A 17,261-nucleotide genomic window follows, 5' to 3' on the forward strand; every position below is an offset into this window, starting at 1 on the left:
TATCAACACATCTAGCTTTATACACCAAATAGCCACACACCAAGAAAATTGTAGTACTTTTTGGAGATCCGCTCGACGAGCACTGGAAAACAAACCAGTTCAGCATGCCCGACTTGGTTTCATGCTTGCCGAACAAGTGAAGAATTCTGCTTCGTTTGGCGAGGTAGATAAAGTACAGCTTTAGCCATTCACAAAGAGCAGAGATGTCATATTGGAATTGAAATATATATGCATGCATGATTTGCTTTCTGTGTCATAATTATTATCAAAACGAAACTCGTTTTGAACTGCTGTCAGTAATGGCCAATGTAAGAAAGGGATACTGGTTACCGAAGAAGAAGGCAGCGACCTGCGATCGGTTTCGAGCCCCACGGAGGGTATCGGAAGTGCGTCACAGTTGAGTTCGTCAGGCGAGTGAAGAAGTTAATCCCCAAAGAATCCATCGTCTCTTCTCCGGAGAATGAAATTGCGTCATAAAGTGTATGCAGTGCCTTATTCTACAGACACTGTTGAAGCAGATTGAAGAAAGCACGATTGTAAAAAGCATAAATTTATTTTAGAAATTGCTACATGTATTGTAAATATAAGATATCAAAATCAACAAAACTGGTGAAATATACAGTATAAAATATGTTTGAGGATGTGTTTATATCCATTCGTTTTACTTCCCAACCAACCTTGTTTTTACATCAGCTCAATCTAAGTAAATCACAGACCTTGGCAGATTTCATAGGGTGCATCTGTTTTAGTGCCATGCATTTGATTGGTGAATCTTAGACCTTTGAGTGAGGCAGTGCATTTAGTAGCGCTTTATAACGAGCCACTAACATATGCAATTCAGAGTGGCCTCTAGAATTCCAACCAGTTGAGGTAGGAATGCACATGAAAATTAAAAAAACCTGTGACATGTGAAAAGCAGCGCCAGGGGATGTCCTGTTCGCACTTTGAGAAGTTTTAAAATCTGAACGTCAAAAGCAACACTAGCATTTCAGCCGTACATCGACTTTGATAGAACATGTCCCCTACTACACACTGAGAGGGGGGGGGGGGCTTACTCTCGAGACCCGTCCAATAACAACCCTCAGGAATTCAAATCTGAACATACCCTTTACATAAAGATATGGCTATGTGCAAGCTCTCTGTCGATCAGGTTCCCTTACTATTCACTCATCAGAAACATACATACAGAGTTGCAGGTTATGATCTTCTCACAAAGATGTGCCACGCAAAAAGGAATGGGGCCCAAATTTTGCCCACAAGGCAAATTCTCTACACTCAACAGTTTTCCAGTCGTACGGGGAGTGATGTAATGCTTTAACAGCGTTTGCTGTTGCTGTGAATTAGAGTGAATTAGAATAAATCTTGTTCAGGAGCAGTTTGACAGCCATAGTTCGTGTACTTTTCATCTAAATGTGTCTACATGATATCGCGAGTTCCGTAATTAACTTCCTTTACCACACTCTCGCGTCTGGATCTTACGCGAGACCCCATTTCAGTTTAACCCCTTATCATATCCCTAACATACCTTACCCTTAATATCCCTTACCCTTACCCCTTAATACTAATCCTAACACGCTAATCCTAATCTGATAATCGCTAAAAAACGCCTAGATCAAGTAACAATGAGATTTACGTAAAAGTAGCCTAACCAAGATCAAAACTTCACATCAGTTGCTGCTTTCCTATCATCACCAGTCAAACCGCCATTGTCGTGGTACTTAGCACTGTTTCTCGATCTAGGTGGCTCAGGCTCTCGCTTCAGACAGCAGCAACACCAGACTACGATTACAACATTAGTAGCCACCAGGAGAATGAGAATTCCAGCAACGGCCCAGAATGCATCACCTGTACAAAGAAAACAGTCATAATTTAAAAGCAAACTTCCGAGGGGGTATTACGCCGTGTAAGTAGTATGGATTTATCTATACGTGCTGTAATGCATACTCAAAAGAGTCGTTCGATTTAATATTCTGTATTGCAGGGTTGACTGTACGTGCCACCTGAAAAGGAAATTACTTACGGTAGTTAAACTCTTCGCCTTTCGTTCTTGGTTTATCGGTAGGTTTCGATTCTTGAAGTGCATAGCTCCCATCGTAGTCGAAGTTCCTACACGTCGGAAAGCCTTTCGGAGGTTTCGGGATTCTGTCTTTGCCTTCTCTCACCATCATCGCCATGCCGTCAATGTTGTGCATTTCGATGTGACAATGCAGGATCCATACGCCGGGGTTGTCAGCCTTGAAGCGGATGATCACATAGCTGCTGGTTGGAACGATGATGGTGTCCTTGAGAGGGGGTTTCTTCAGGTTCAAACCAGGGATGTTGTCCCCGTCCCACGCGCTATCAGACCAGGTGGCGGCGTTACAGAACGTCTCTGTCCTATTTCTGTTGCCACGGCAATTGATATCCAAGTTGTCTCCAATGAACTTCCCAGTTGTGCTATTGTACTGCGCAAAACCTTGTTTGACCACGTAAAAGCTGTGTCCGTGCAAATGCACCGGGTGGCCGAATCCCTTTCCTTGACCCATGTTCAGGAAGACCATCTGCACCGTGTCGCCGTAGTTGATATCCAAGTGGTAGGTGCAGGCACATACCTTGTCTTCGCCACATTTCTCTGGGTCACACCCCCAATGCATCTCGTCCATCTGTCCGAGTGGATTAACCTGAGGATGATGAAAGGTCCGGCCGTTCACAGATGCTGGGGTCCACCCTATTCCAGGAAAAGCAAAATTGAGGAAAAACTGCTTGTAGCTCGAGTTACCGGCCTTTGGAGCATCGCCTTCCTTTCCACGGAGTTGATCAACGCTGATGCACTCGATGTTGGACTCGGTGTTGTTCTCTTTGGGATAATATGTGAATGGACAATTCAGAACTTTGCAAGGTTTTGCCGGAGTACAAGCCCGCCGTGATGTGGTTGGTTCATCATGCGAATCAACACCCTGGTAGTTCAGAACGGCTTCTGCAATGTGATTCAAGCCAACATCCAAGGTCTGTGCGCGGATCATGTAGTTCTTTACGGTTTTGTTTGCCTCTAACATGACGTCGTACCTCTCGCCAGGATTGATGATGAAGGATTCAACCGGGATGGGTTCCACATCGGAGCCATCTGTAGCTACAGCGGTCAGTTCGTGTTCATCAACAGAGAATCTAAACGGGTACAGTGCTCCTGCATTGATCACGCGTAATCTGTAGTTGCTCCCTTTCTTGACCTTGAACTTGGTCAAGGGCGCACCATTGTGGGTGGTGGACGTATTATACCATCTTCCAAGACCGTTGATGAGGCCAGATTGGATATTGAAATTGCTAAACATTCCTCCATCGTGGCTTGCTGTGCCATTGATCTTTGTTGTCCCCTTGAACATTCCATATGCAACCTTGAAGAAGTTCATCTCAGAGCTCCAATCGTGGTTGTAGTCCTGAAGCTGAATCACGTGTTCCTCTGGTTCAGGTTTGTTTGGGACCGGCTTGTTTTTAATTATAAAAGCACCATATATCCCCATTGTGCGCTGGTTACCCGCGTGGGCATGATACCAATAGGTTCCGCCAGGCTGCGTGATATTGAAGTTGTGAGCGAACGTTTGACCAGGGTAGATCGGGCATTGCGTGACGAAGCTAACGCCATCGGCGTATGGTGTCCCCTGCTGCACGATGCCGTGAAAATGGATTGATGTCGCGGGTTCTGTCATATGATTCTTGATATGCACTGTAATGTTTTGACCTTTGTAAACGGTCAATGTTGGTCCAGGCAAGGTTCCATTTACGAGATACAACATCCGTGACTCGGGGTAGCCGTCTGCAACAATGACGTCCGATGTGTTGACTGGCGTTGAACCGGCGTAGTTGTTCGTCGGCGAGTGATAATAGATTTTTCCGTTCCAGGGAAAGGTCATCTTCTTCATGTGAACAGCAGTCAAGGCAACCACGATGTGAAGCCAGTATTCGCATGACTTCATATCTGGTCGACAGGGTTCAGAGGGCGGGATAAACTCCATAGGTCTTTCTACAGCTTGTACTGCAACCACCATTATAATAGAGGCTGCGCAGACAGCCAACAGGGCCTTTTCCGCCACCATCCTGAAAGTATAGAAGAACCGGACCCGTAAACATTTAACTGATTCATTTTGTAGTTTCCCTGAAGTTGGCGCAAGAGAGATTTCACATGAGTCAATAAAATCTGTCCTGTGCAGTCAACCATGGAAGGATTATGATTCTGCCGGCGTCAAATTAACCGAGAGTGCTTGCTCTTCAAGTTATACATATGCATGTTTGAGAGTAAATGCCAAACTAATAAAATATATATACCATTTTGTAAGTGTAACATTTTTATTGACTCACTCTGTATAGAGACTATGACCGTCAATGACTAGATAAACGATATAGAATCGCTTAATTCTCATGGCATTTCAAACTTTTACACCAATAGCCGTATTGTCACCTGGCCATTTACGAAAATCTAGCTTCAAGCTTTCAACTTTTATTGTATAACTGCCTTTGGTTTCTACTGGATGAAGGAGTCTGGGCCTGAGAACCCCGGAAACTACATGTGTACATAAATCTAATTTAGGTCACCTTAAATATGACGTTATCAAGAGACCTCGAAAAGCGTGGATCAAATGCGACTTCGAATAGAACGCCATCGAGGTGTGTATACGATTTTAACCTGCTGTACATTTTGTATCAACTGGCTAAAAGTGGCTGTCATTTCCCTGAAAACGTCTGCCACGGTGTCCGATCATAAAACAAAATTATATTATTCGATGTACGCGATATCGCTTGAGTATCACTAATTTTGGTTGTCATATTTGCAGTTAATCTGGCAAATAGAAGGGGTGGCGGGTGATCACATCAGATGCTGCTACCCCTGATGCTTGCCTTTTACAACTGCAGCAGTAATCACCACCACGATGAGATGTGCATGAGAGAAATCGCGTACGAATAAAACGATTTTGTCTTTCATTGGAGACCGTGTCTGCTGGCTTAAAAGATTTTCAAAATCCCAACATCTATTTTTAAAAGTCTAGAAACCAGCGAATGCGAGGTCTCTTTCTCGGAGAAAAAAAAGCGATTCGTAAAATGTAGTAAGGCTTGTTTTGTAACCGTTTGTGCGAACGACAAAGTACGGAATACGAAGGTCTAACGTGTCAAAGTTGTCTTCGAGTCCTGCGCGAATTCATTAATGTGACACTCGTTGATAGCTTTCAAATCGGGTCAGCAACAGAAGGAATCAGGAATGGATTTTGCGAAAACGACCGTCGTCCGTAAAATACATTTAATACATACTTAATTCTCCGTCGCCCGATTTTTCGATTAGTATTGCGTCTTGTCGATAAAAATCCTCGTAAAATGATTACTGCCAAAGTTAATCCAAAAGTCACTCCTTGCTCTCTCTCTCTCCATCGAAGTGCGACACGACGGCTACGGGTAACTTGTTTACAAATCGACACGGACTGAATCTTGACACCAACAAAAGGTTGTTCGACATTTTTTATTGAAATATCGATCACGTGATACATCGATTATTCAGCAGATGAATGCTCTTCAAGGAACCATTTCAAAACAAAAAGCCAAAATAATTGTTCACAGGATGGGTTGTCTGGGAGTATTTGTATGGTCGGTTGTGTTTTTTAGTCCTCCAAGTAAACATTTGGCACACATATGTATTGAACATCAAATTACTCTTATTTCACCGACCTCAGACCGGCTCTGTATATTAATTCAAGCAGATGTTCGCACAGTACGGTCATTCAGCGCGATTTTGTTTGATTTATAGACAATAGATTGGCCACGCCAACTAGCTCAATGTTAATGACATCATGCCCCATCTTGGCCTTTGTTTCGATTTGGTAGTAATCAATAAAACGGTATTTGGTTTGTCAAATCCATGCTACCGTGGGCCATCATAAAATATATGAGGGGTGATTTAATGTAGTCATTTCATAACTGTCCAGTCGCTGGCGATAGTCTAATCTACACGTGTCTTCCTCTCACTCTCCGGTTCCTCAACCCAGCTTCCGAACTCACAGGTCAAAAATATTTGCACTATCGTCAGGGTGACGATGAAGCTGAAACCTTGACCCTCAGTGCGGAAAATAACAGACGCAAAAAGCGCGATCCAAATCTGATACATCACAGAAGCGCATTGGGCCGCTATTGCCAACTGCTGCAAGGTCCCGGTATCAACACATCTAGCTTTATACACCAAATAGCCACACACCAAGAAAATTGTAGTACTTTTTGGAGATCCGCTCGACGAGCACTGGAAAACAAACCAGTTCAGCATGCCCGACTTGGTTTCATGCTTGCCGAACAAGTGAAGAATTCTGCTTCGTTTGGCGAGGTAGATAAAGTACAGCTTTAGCCATTCACCAAGAGCAGAGATGTCATATTGGAATTGAAATATATATGAATGCATGATTTGCTTTCTGTGTCATAATTATTATCAAAACGAAACTCGTTTTGAACTGCTGTCAGTAATGCCCAATGTAAGAAAGGGATACTGGTACCGAAGAAGAAGGCAGCGACCTGCGATCGGTTTCGAGCCCCACGGAGGGTATCGGAAGTGCGTCACAGTTGAGTTCGTCAGGCGAGTGAAGAAGTTAATCCCCAAAGAATCCATCGTCTCTTCTCCGGAGAATGAAATTGCGTCATAAAGTGTATGCAGTGCCTTATTCTACAGACACTGTTGAAGCAGATTGAAGAAAGCACGATTGTAAAAAGCATAAATTTATTTTAGAAATTGCTACATGTATTGTAAATATAAGATATCAAAATCAACAAAACTGGTGAAATATACAGTATAAAATATGTTTGAGGATGTGTTTATATCCATTCGTTTTACTTCCCAACCAACCTTGTTTTTACATCAGCTCAATCTAAGTAAATCACAGACCTTGGCAGATTTCATAGGGTGCATCTGTTTTAGTGCCATGCATTTGATTGGTGAATCTTAGACCTTTGAGTGAGGCAGTGCATTTAGTAGCGCTTTATAACGAGCCACTAACATATGCAATTCAGAGTGGCCTCTAGAATTCCAACCAGTTGAGGTAGGAATGCACATGAAAATTAAAAAAACCTGTGACATGTGAAAAGCAGCGCCAGGGGATGTCCTGTTCGCACTTTGAGAAGTTTTAAAATCTGAACGTCAAAAGCAACACTAGCATTTCAGCCGTACATCGACTTTGATAGAACATGTCCCCTACTACACACTGAGAGGGGGGGGGGGGCTTACTCTCGAGACCCGTCCAATAACAACCCTCAGGAATTCAAATCTGAACATACCCTTTACATAAAGATATGGCTATGTGCAAGCTCTCTGTCGATCAGGTTCCCTTACTATTCACTCATCAGAAACATACATACAGAGTTGCAGGTTATGATCTTCTCACAAAGATGTGCCACGCAAAAAGGAATGGGGCCCAAATTTTGCCCACAAGGCAAATTCTCTACACTCAACAGTTTTCCAGTCGTACGGGGAGTGATGTTATGCTTTAACAGCGTTTGCTGTTGCTGTGAATTAGAGTGAATTAGAATAAATCTTGTTCAGGAGCAGTTTGACAGCCATAGTTCGTGTACTTTTCATCTAAATGTGTCTACATGATATCGCGAGTTCCGTAATTAACTTCCTTTACCACACTCTCGCGTCTGGATCTTACGCGAGACCCCATTTCAGTTTAACCCCTTATCATATCCCTAACATCCCTTACCCTTAATATCCCTTACCCTTACCCCTTAATACTAATCCTAACACGCTAATCCTAATCTGATAATCGCTAAAAAACGCCTAGATCAAGTAACAATGAGATTTACGTAAAAGTAGCCTAACCAAGATCAAAACTTCACATCAGTTGCTGCTTTCCTATCATCACCAGTCACACCGCCATTGTCGTGGTACTTAGCACTGTTTCTCGATCTAGGTGGCTCAGGCTCTCGCTTCAGACAGCAGCAACACCAGACTACGATTACAACATTAGTAGCCACCAGGAGAATGAGAATTCCAGCAACGGCCCAGAATGCATCACCTGTACAAAGAAAACAGTCATAATTTAAAAGCAAACTTCCGAGGGGGTATTACGCCGTGTAAGTAGTATGGATTTATCTATACGTGCTGTAATGCATACTCAAAAGAGTCGTTCGATTTAATATTCTGTATTGCAGGGTTGACTGTACGTGCCACCTGAAAAGGAAATCACTTACGGTAGTTAAACTCTTCGCCTTTCGTTCTGGGTTTATCGGTAGGTTTCGATTCTTGAAGTGCATAGCTCCCATCGTAGTCGAAGTTCCTACACGTCGGAAAGCCTTTCGGAGGTTTCGGGATTCTGTCTTTGCCTTCTCTCACCATCATCGCCATACCGTCATTGTTGTGCATTTCGATGTGACAATGCAGGATCCATACGCCGGGGTTGTCAGCCTTGAAGCGGATGATCACATAGCTGCTGGTTGGAACGATGATGGTGTCCTTGAGAGGGGGTTTCTTCAGGTTCAAACCAGGGATGTTGTCCCCGTCCCACGCGCTATCAGACCAGGTGGCGGCGTTACAGAACGTCTCTGTCCTATTTCTGTTGCCACGGCAATTGATATCCAAGTTGTCTCCAATGAACTTCCCAGTTGTGCTATTGTACTGCGCAAAACCTTGTTTGACCACGTAAAAGCTGTGTCCGTGCAAATGCACCGGATGGCCGAATCCCTTTCCTTGACCCATGTTCAGGAAGACCATCTGCACCGTGTCGCCGTAGTTGATATCCAAGTGGTAGGTGCAGGCACATACCTTGTCTTCGCCACATTTCTCTGGGTCACACCCCCAATGCATCTCGTCCATCTGTCCGAGTGGATTAACCTGAGGATGATGAAAGGTCCGGCCGTTCACAGATGCTGGGGTCCACCCTATTCCAGGAAAAGCAAAATTGAGGAAAAACTGCTTGTAGCTCGAGTTACCGGCCTTTGGAGCATCGCCTTCCTTTCCACGGAGTTGATCAACGCTGATGCACTCGATGTTGGACTCGGTGTTGTTCTCTTTGGGATAATATGTGAATGGACAATTCAGAACTTTGCAAGGTTTTGCCGGAGTACAAGCCCGCCGTGATGTGGTTGGTTCATCATGCGAATCAACACCCTGGTAGTTCAGAACGGCTTCTGCAATGTGATTCAAGCCAACATCCAAGGTCTGTGCGCGGATCATGTAGTTCTTTACGGTTTTGTTTGCCTCTAACATGACGTCGTACCTCTCGCCAGGATTGATGATGAAGGATTCAACCGGGATGGGTTCCACATCGGAGCCATCTGTAGCTACAGCGGTCAGTTCGTGTTCATCAACAGAGAATCTAAACGGGTACAGTGCTCCTGCATTGATCACGCGTAATCTGTAGTTGCTCCCTTTCTTGACCTTGAACTTGGTCAAGGGCGCACCATTGTGGGTGGTGGACGTATTATACCATCTTCCAAGACCGTTGATGAGGCCAGATTGGATATTGAAATTGCTAAACATTCCTCCATCGTGGCTTGCTGTGCCATTGATCTTTGTTGTCCCCTTGAACAGTCCATATGCGACCTTGAAGAAGTTCATCTCAGAGCTCCAATCGTGGTTGTAGTCCTGAAGCTGAATCACGTGTTCCTCTGGTTCAGGTTTGTTTGGGACCGGCTTGTTTTTAATTATAAAAGCACCATATATCCCCATTGTGCGCTGGTTACCCGCGTGGGCATGATACCAATAGGTTCCGCCAGGCTGCGTGATATTGAAGTTGTGAGCGAACGTTTGACCAGGGTAGATCGGGCATTGCGTGACGAAGCTAACGCCATCGGCGTATGGTGTCCCCTGCTGCACGATGCCGTGAAAATGGATTGATGTCGCGGGTTCTGTCATATGATTCTTGATATGCACAGTAATGTTTTGACCTTTGTAAACGGTCAATGTTGGTCCAGGCAAGGTTCCATTTACGAGATACAACATCCGTGACTCGGGGTAGCCGTCTGCAACAATGACGTCCGATGTGTTGACTGGCGTTGAACCGGTGTAGTTGTTCGTCGGCGAGTGGTAATAGATTTTTCCGTTCCAGGGAAAGGTCATCTTCTTCATGTGAACAGCAGTCAAGGCAACCACGATGTGAAGCCAGTATTCGCATGACTTCATATCTGGTCGACAGGGTTCAGAGGGCGGGATAAACTCCATAGGTCTTTCTACAGCTTGTACTGCAACCACCATTATTATAGAGGCTGCGCAGACAGCCAACAGGGCCTTTTCCGCCACCATCCTGAAAGTATAGAAGAACCGGACCCGTAAACATTTAACTGATTCATTTTGTAGTTTCCCTGAAGTTGGCGCAAGAGAGATTTCACATGAGTCAATAAAATCTGTCCTGTGCAATCAACCATGGAAGGATTATGATTCTGCCGGCGTCAACTTAACCGAGAGTGCTTGCTCTTCAAGTTATACATATGCATGTTTGAGAGAAAATGCCAAACTAATAAAATATATATACCATTTTGTAAGTGTAACATTTTTATTGACTCACTCTGTATAGAGACTATGACCGTCAATGACTAGATAAACGATATAGAATCGCTTAATTCTCATGGCATTTCAAACTTTTACACCAATAGCCGTATTGTCACCTGGCCATTTACGAAAATCTAGCTTCAAGCTTTCAACTTTTATTGTATAACTGCCTTTGGTTTCTACTGGATGAAGGAGTCTGGGCCTGAGAACCCCGGAAACTACATGTGTACATAAATCTAATTTAGGTCACCTCAAATGTGACGTTATCAAGAGACCTCGAAAAGCGTGGATCAAATGCGACTTCGAATAGAACGCCATCGAGGTGTGTATACGATTTTAACCTGCTGTACATTTTGTATCAACTAGCTAAAAGTGGCTGTCATTTCCCTGAAAACGTCTGCCACGGTGTCCGATCATAAAACAAAATTATATTATTCGATGTACGCGATATCGCTTGAGTATCACTAATTTTGGTTGTCATATTTGCAGTTAATCTGGCAAATAGAAGGGGTGGCGGATGATCACATCAGATGCTGCTACCCCTGATGCTTGCCTTTTACAACTGCAGCAGTAATCACCACCACGATGAGATGTGCATGAGAGAAATCGCGTACGAATAAAACGATTTTGTCTTTCATTGGAGACCGTGTCTGCTGGCTTAAAAGATTTTCAAAATCCCAACATCTATTTTTAAAAGTCTAGAAACCAGCGAATGCGAGGTCTCTTTCTCGGAGAAAAAAAAACGATTCGTAAAATGTAGTAAGGCTTGTTTTGTAACCGTTTGTGCGAACGACAAAGTACGGAATACGAAGGTCTAACGTGTCAAAGTTGTCTTCGAGTCCTGCGCGAATTCATTAATGTGACACTCGTTAATAGCTTTCAAATCGGGTCAGCAACAGAAGGAATCAGGAATGGATTTTGCGAAAACGACCGTCGTCCGTAAAATACATTTAATACATACTTAATTCTCCGTCGCCCGATTTTTCGATTAGTATTGTGTCTTGTCGATAAAAATCCTCGTTACTGCCAAAGTTAATCCAAAAGTCACTCCTTGCTATCTCTCTCTCCATCGAAATGCGACACGACGGCTACGGGTAACTTGTTTACAAATCGACACGGACTAAATCTTGATACCAACAAAAGGTTGTTCGAAAATTTTTATTGAAATATCGAACACGTGATACATCGATTAGTCAGCAGATGAATGCTCTTCAAGGAACCATTTCAAAACAAAAAGCCAAAATAATTGTTCACAGGATGGGTTGTCTGGGAGTATTTGTATGGTCGGTTGTGTTTTTTAGTCCTCCAAGTAAACATTTGGCACACATATGTATTGAACATCAAATTACTCTTATTTCACCGACCTTAGACCGGCTCTGTATATTAATTCAAGCAGATGTTCGCACAGTACGGTCATTCAGCGCGATTTTGTTTGATTTATATAGACAATAGATTGGCCACGCCAACTAGCTCAATGTTAATGACATCATGCCCCATCTTGGCCTTTGTTTCGATTTGGTAGTAATCAATAAAACGGTATTTGGTTTGTCAAATCCATGCTACCGTGGGCCATCATAAAATATATGAGGGGTGATTTAATGTAGTCATTTCATAACTGTCCAGTCGCTGGCGATAGTCTAATCTACACGTGTCTTCCTCTCACTCTCCGGTTCCTCAACCCAGCTTCCGAACTCACAGGTCAAAAATATTTGCACTATCGTCAGGGTGACGATGAAGCTGAAACCTTGACCCTCAGTGCGGAAAATAACAGACGCAAAAAGCGCGATCCAAATCTGATACATCACAGAAGCGCATTGGGCCGCTATTGCCAACTGCTGCAAGGTCCCGGTATCAACACATCTAGCTTTATACACCAAATAGCCACACACCAAGAAAATAGGGCAGAGAACTAGACTTGGTTCGTAGAGATAGAAAAACATACTGTGGAGAGATGACATTAAAGATGGCTGCCATAGGATCCCACATAGATAATAGGTGGCGTGATCGTGCGCGGGGATTATGAGAAACATGACCGCGATGAATAATATGGCGCCGTAAACATTCGCTATTAGAATCGTACTAATGGGGTTTCTTTTGGAAACAGAGTCAGGTAGGACTCCATGGTATAGCATAAGAATTACAATACACGTTGGGACACTTGAAAACAACATGAACGCTTGAAAGATGAACTGTTTGTTTACATATGTTAATTTTGTCTCTCCCTTCAGAACGCCGTGACAGTAGTCGCCGCTCTGAACCAGAGAGCAATGTGTAATGTCCTCCGTGTACAAGTCAATTTCAAAGTCCACAGCAAACTCTTGGTTATCTCCCTTTCCTTTAGATATCACTCTCGATTCGCTGCCGTTTAAGTAGATCGCGGCATGAACGTGAGAGTCCGTGTCCACACGATTGAAGTCGATCAGAATGGCCTCCATGTTACACCCGGGGACTTGACGTGGATCGTGTACGAGCCGCCCGGAGAGTCTCGTGCGGCATGCTCTCGCGTTTGTGTCTCTGACCATTCTCCTCGTGGTTGCCTGCAGATACCAATAAAATGACACCTCACGGACCGTATCATCTCGCATCGTTCCAGGATCTCCTTGGCCTAACTCTTTCCAAACAGTGTCACCGCGATCCTCAAAATGAAGCTTTGGCGCCATTTTGTAGGCCTCCTCCAGAGGTGACTGAGAATTTGTCGTCAAGGTCAATTTCTGGTGTACCTCTATCACTGTCATTGCAGCATCGTTGAGTGCAATTGACCTCAGATTGCGCAACGACGCACCGGATGACCCAAGGCAGGTCGGTTCATGTCCAAGGACAAGGTCAGCTTGTGTCACGGCGAGAACGAGGCTGATGAAGAACCCTTTGAGTTTGAGGAGGTTGGTGCCTTGCATCTGCAAAAAATGAACAATATTCAGCTTTTGTCGCCAGGTGGATCTGAGCCGGAGGGGGTAGGGGGTGCAATCAAGGAGCTGAAGTGTCCGCATATGTGCTCTCAGATAGTTCATACACCATGATCGGAAGGAATAGTCACTCTTATGGTACGTTCTTATTTCTCTGTCCTTCACACACACACATGTACACAATAGACGAATTCGAAGAACGCCAAAAAATCAAATGCTTACACTCAGAACACGTCAAAAGGCCTAATTGCCTGGAGACACGGCGATCCTTTGTTCAAGGTGAAACACATGACTGCATGTCAGCGCCAGAACAAACTTCTTCGAAATCGCCTAAGCTGTGCAACAGGGGACGCGGAAGGAGAAGAAGTGAATTACAAAAAACAAACCTTCGTAGAAAGTCAAACACGAGCTGAATCCCAACTATTACTTATAACAATCCTTGAATGATGGTTTGCTCCTCACTGTACAGCTATTCTGGCCGAATACATGTACTCAGACATAGAGGAAAACCCAGTGCTTAGCCGAATGTACACTCAGTACACTGAATGCTCAGTCGAGTCTCCGAGCTGTAGTACAATGCATGTGTTAAAACAGTTATAACAAACGTCATAGAATGTTTGGATTTGTCGTAACATGATAATCCTGGTACAAAACTGACTACCGCTTAGATTAACTCACACAATGGACTAGTAACGCAATAGGCCTATTGCACAGAGTAAGAATGTTTGACTTCGGATCATTCAGTGGATTATTGACGTGATCCCGGGACATATCGCAGCTATGCTTTTAACATGTTTAAAAGACCATTGGCATATACCAAGTAGTCACCTTCTATTCTTAATAAATAAATAAATTAATTAATTGAATTGCTCAAAAATCAGAAAATTTATGATATAAATTTAACTGAATTATCACTCCCTTCCGCGCCCGAGAAAATGTAAAATGTAGGCCGAAACGTTGGTCGCTGTTCGTTTTGCGCTGCGTTATCACGGAGCGTATTACGCATAGAAACTGCGCATTGTATTAAAAGTTCAATGGCTTTTCAAAGAACCCTGTCCTTTTGTGCATGACACGGTCTGCACTGCGCTACGTAATACGGCCCATGAAGAAATGTTCTTTATGAAGCGGATCACGCAACGTAGTTCTGGTCCGTGTTTTGTGATCAGCCAATAGAAACTGACCATAGGCCTAGGATATGAAAGGGTGGCAATATGTGCAAAGGGATCAAGGAAGGCATGCGGACCAATGGACATAGTATTACGCCCGTATTACGCAACGCGTTGCATATGTGCAGTGCGCTGCATGATAACGCACGTAATAACGCACCCAGTGGACACGGGCCTTTGAAGCTAGATTCAGACCAGTATTACACTGAAAGATATATATCTCCCTCTTTTCATTTCTGCAATCGAATCAGAATTTATAAAAACATGCACTTAGCCTGCTATTACACTAAATTTGATTATAAAAAATGAACAAAATGTAAGGTCACTGTTATAAACTTACTTTTATTTGCTACTTTATATCCGAACAACTACTTAATTGATATTTATTTTTACCACTTAAGTGGTTATTTTTGCGTTACTACTCAAATTAGTAAAACATTTACTACTTAATTTTAAGTGCACGTAGGTATGAGAGTGTGCATGAAGTCTGGTCATGATCGGGACTTTGCTGTTACACTGACGAGTGCTATTCCACCTAAGGTAAATGGCCATGGCAGTCACGTGACGATCAAATGCCACATGGCAATACCTTAATCCTCATGCGGCCTGTCGTCATCCTCGTCCTCGACAGCATTGCTTCCCAGAAAATACGACAGTAATGTCTGGATTATGGTTAAGACCATAATGATGTGAAAGCACTGACCGATATCGCGGTACATAACAAACCCATACAATCCAAACCAAATTTGGAACACCGCAGACGTGCATTGGATGGTTATCAGATGTTCCAGTAGCTTCCCGTGTTTGATGTAGCCAGCTTTCAGGGCCGCGTATCCAGACGCGAATAATAGAGGAGAGATGATTACGAAGGGTCGGTAGACGTAATATACCATGCTTGTAAATCCAGATAGTAAAGATGGCTGCCATAGTATTTTGCATGAGAGATATGTGGCGTGGTCGTGCACAGGAAGGAAGATGAAGACGATAACGACGAAAAATATGCCGCCGTAGACACTTTCGAGAAGTATAGTTGTCAAAATGCTTTCGCCTGTGGGCTTTTTGCTTCCTCGGAATTTCTGTTGCATTATTGAATACAGAGCAAAGCATGTCAGGATACTTGCAGAATACATGAGTGCTTTCTTGACGAAGTTTATATTTACGTACTGGAACTTTGTCTCACCGTTTAGAACGCCCTGGCAGTAGTCGCCATTGCGGACAAGGGAACACTGAGAAATGTTGTCGCTCAGTAACTCCATTTCAAACTCAATTTTGAATTCCCTATTTTCTCCCTGCTTCGAAGTCATTCTTGTCTCCGTTCCGTCCAAGTGAATTATATCACGGATGTGGGAGTTGTCGCTCTTAGCAAAGTTAATTGAAATACTCTCCAACTTGCAGCCGGACACCTGAAGCGGTATGTAGACCAAGTTCCACAGGAACTTCGTTCGGCAGGCCTCCACACTCGCATCTCGGACCATCTTGGCGGGAGTAGTGGCCAGTAGGTAAAATCGCAAGGGCACACTTGTCAATACATGCGCCTCCTTCACAACCCGATTCGGCTTCTTTTCCTCAAACGTATGCAGCCCGCGGTTGCGCCCCAAATCCTCCCAAACTGTACCGTCTCGAGCCTCGAATTGACTCCTCTGCTCACCCAAGCTCTGAAGATCGGGTGCGTTCAAGTTTAACTCATGTTTGGTCCTCAGATGCAATAGCTGGTCAATCATCACAGTCACTGAAGAACCATTACCCTGATCTGCCTTTATGTTCGATAATTTCAAATGGACAGACCAAAAGCAGAATGGCTCTTGGCGGAAATCCAGTCCCGCATGAGACAAGGCAAGCAAGAGGCTTAGGAGGAATCCCCGGATGATGTTGGTGCCTGGCATCTGTAAAGATGAAACACGTTATGTTGATATAGGGTGGTTAAGTAGGTACACTGTACATTCCAAATGCGCCTGTCACAACCACCAAGGGACACTGTGAGACAACCGCAACCAGGGACCATGAGGGGCATGGCTGCTCCACCCTGTCACACGGTAGGATGCCACAACTAAAACAGCGTATGGCTGCTGCACCATGTCAAATGGCGAGAGTGCTTGAAGAGGTGTCCGGGGAGATGTCTTGCAGAACAAACATGAATATAAAGTTGAACGTATCTTTGCTCACCTTAAACCTTGGATTACTTCAATGATAAACTCTCCACCAGATCTAGGCAAATGGATCTTCAGAAATACTAACGAATTCGATTAAAAAAGTACGGTCTTGCTATTTCGGGTGACCGGCCGCCAACGCCAGAGCACTGGTATGCCATCGACGACGAATGCTTGAAGCCACGTGTGCTGACAGGCCTAGAAATCTCACCCATTAAATGTAAAATAGGGCATAGATAGATGTTTACCTAAAGATATGTTCCACGCTCTTTCAATCATGCTGTTCGATGCGTGACGGTATTGAGAAACGTAGGCACTAGACCATTACACCTACGTAACACAGACAAGGAACCCAGGCGATACCAACAAGATAGCGTCGAGTGGGCTCAGTTTATATCGACTCGCGCCCTGCAGGTATCAGACCGTTACGAACACGTGAATGCCCCGGCTCAACGTACGACCTCGTTTCCGATGTGATACAAAGTGTCTGATCAACTGCCTCCGAAGTTTTAAATGTGGGTTAACTTCATTTCGAAGAAGTTCTGATTGCTTTAGGATT

At 44.0% G+C, this 17,261-nt stretch overlaps 4 protein-coding genes across 5 annotated transcripts; all 4 read right to left on the reverse strand.

Moving 5' to 3' along the window:
- Nucleotides 1–551: 551 nt before the first annotated feature.
- Nucleotides 552–5,433, reverse strand: LOC135497295 (uncharacterized). The gene is made up of 3 exons (XM_064787071.1): nt 5,278–5,433; nt 2,021–4,071; nt 552–1,845 (listed from the first exon to the last, which is right to left on the reverse strand). The coding sequence occupies exons 2-3, from the start codon at nt 4,068–4,070 to the stop codon at nt 1,655–1,657; spliced, it is 2,241 nt and encodes a 746-aa protein (XP_064643141.1). The 5' UTR covers nt 4,071; nt 5,278–5,433; the 3' UTR covers nt 552–1,654.
- Nucleotides 5,434–6,721: 1,288 nt separating this feature from the next.
- LOC135497005 (uncharacterized) lies at nt 6,722–16,980 on the reverse strand. Of its 2 annotated transcripts, none has more exons than XM_064786631.1 (3): nt 16,951–16,980; nt 8,191–10,241; nt 6,722–8,015 (listed from the first exon to the last, which is right to left on the reverse strand). In XM_064786631.1, exons 2-3 carry the CDS (start codon nt 10,238–10,240, stop codon nt 7,825–7,827), a joined length of 2,241 nt encoding a protein of 746 aa, XP_064642701.1. In that variant the 5' UTR covers nt 10,241; nt 16,951–16,980; the 3' UTR covers nt 6,722–7,824. The 2 variants fall into 2 exon arrangements, with proteins under 2 accessions (XP_064642701.1, XP_064642700.1); XM_064786630.1 differs by lacking the exon at nt 16,951–16,980 and adding an exon at nt 11,448–11,549.
- LOC135496976 (uncharacterized) lies at nt 11,679–14,011 on the reverse strand. The gene is made up of 2 exons (XM_064786583.1): nt 13,776–14,011; nt 11,679–13,380 (listed from the first exon to the last, which is right to left on the reverse strand). The coding sequence occupies exon 2, from the start codon at nt 13,378–13,380 to the stop codon at nt 12,124–12,126; it is 1,257 nt and encodes a 418-aa protein (XP_064642653.1). The 5' UTR covers nt 13,776–14,011; the 3' UTR covers nt 11,679–12,123.
- On the reverse strand, nt 14,887–16,903 carry LOC135497006 (uncharacterized). The gene is made up of 2 exons (XM_064786633.1): nt 16,719–16,903; nt 14,887–16,438 (listed from the first exon to the last, which is right to left on the reverse strand). Exon 2 carries the CDS (start codon nt 16,436–16,438, stop codon nt 15,146–15,148), a length of 1,293 nt encoding a protein of 430 aa, XP_064642703.1. The 5' UTR covers nt 16,719–16,903; the 3' UTR covers nt 14,887–15,145.
- Nucleotides 16,981–17,261: the final 281 nt, after the last annotated feature.

The sequence above is a fragment of the Lineus longissimus genome, chromosome 12 (assembly GCF_910592395.1).
Source record: "Lineus longissimus chromosome 12, tnLinLong1.2, whole genome shotgun sequence".
NCBI classification, from domain to species: domain Eukaryota; kingdom Metazoa; phylum Nemertea; class Pilidiophora; order Heteronemertea; family Lineidae; genus Lineus; species Lineus longissimus.

Bases quoted from the DNA above. Each gene is read 5' to 3' on its own strand.
- LOC135497295 (XM_064787071.1), bottom strand. From the start codon at position 4,070: ATGGTGGCGGAAAAGGCCCTGTTGGCTGTCTGCGCAGCCTCTATTATA. The intron at 1,846-2,020 runs GTAAGTAATTTC...TTCTTTGTACAG, and splicing joins AGGCGAAGAGTTTAACTACC to GTGATGCATTCTGGGCCGTT.
- LOC135497005 (XM_064786631.1), bottom strand. From the start codon at position 10,240: ATGGTGGCGGAAAAGGCCCTGTTGGCTGTCTGCGCAGCCTCTATAATA. The intron at 8,016-8,190 runs GTAAGTGATTTC...TTCTTTGTACAG, and splicing joins AGGCGAAGAGTTTAACTACC to GTGATGCATTCTGGGCCGTT.
- LOC135496976 (XM_064786583.1), bottom strand. From the start codon at position 13,380: ATGCAAGGCACCAACCTCCTCAAACTCAAAGGGTTCTTCATCAGCCTC.
- LOC135497006 (XM_064786633.1), bottom strand. From the start codon at position 16,438: ATGCCAGGCACCAACATCATCCGGGGATTCCTCCTAAGCCTCTTGCTT.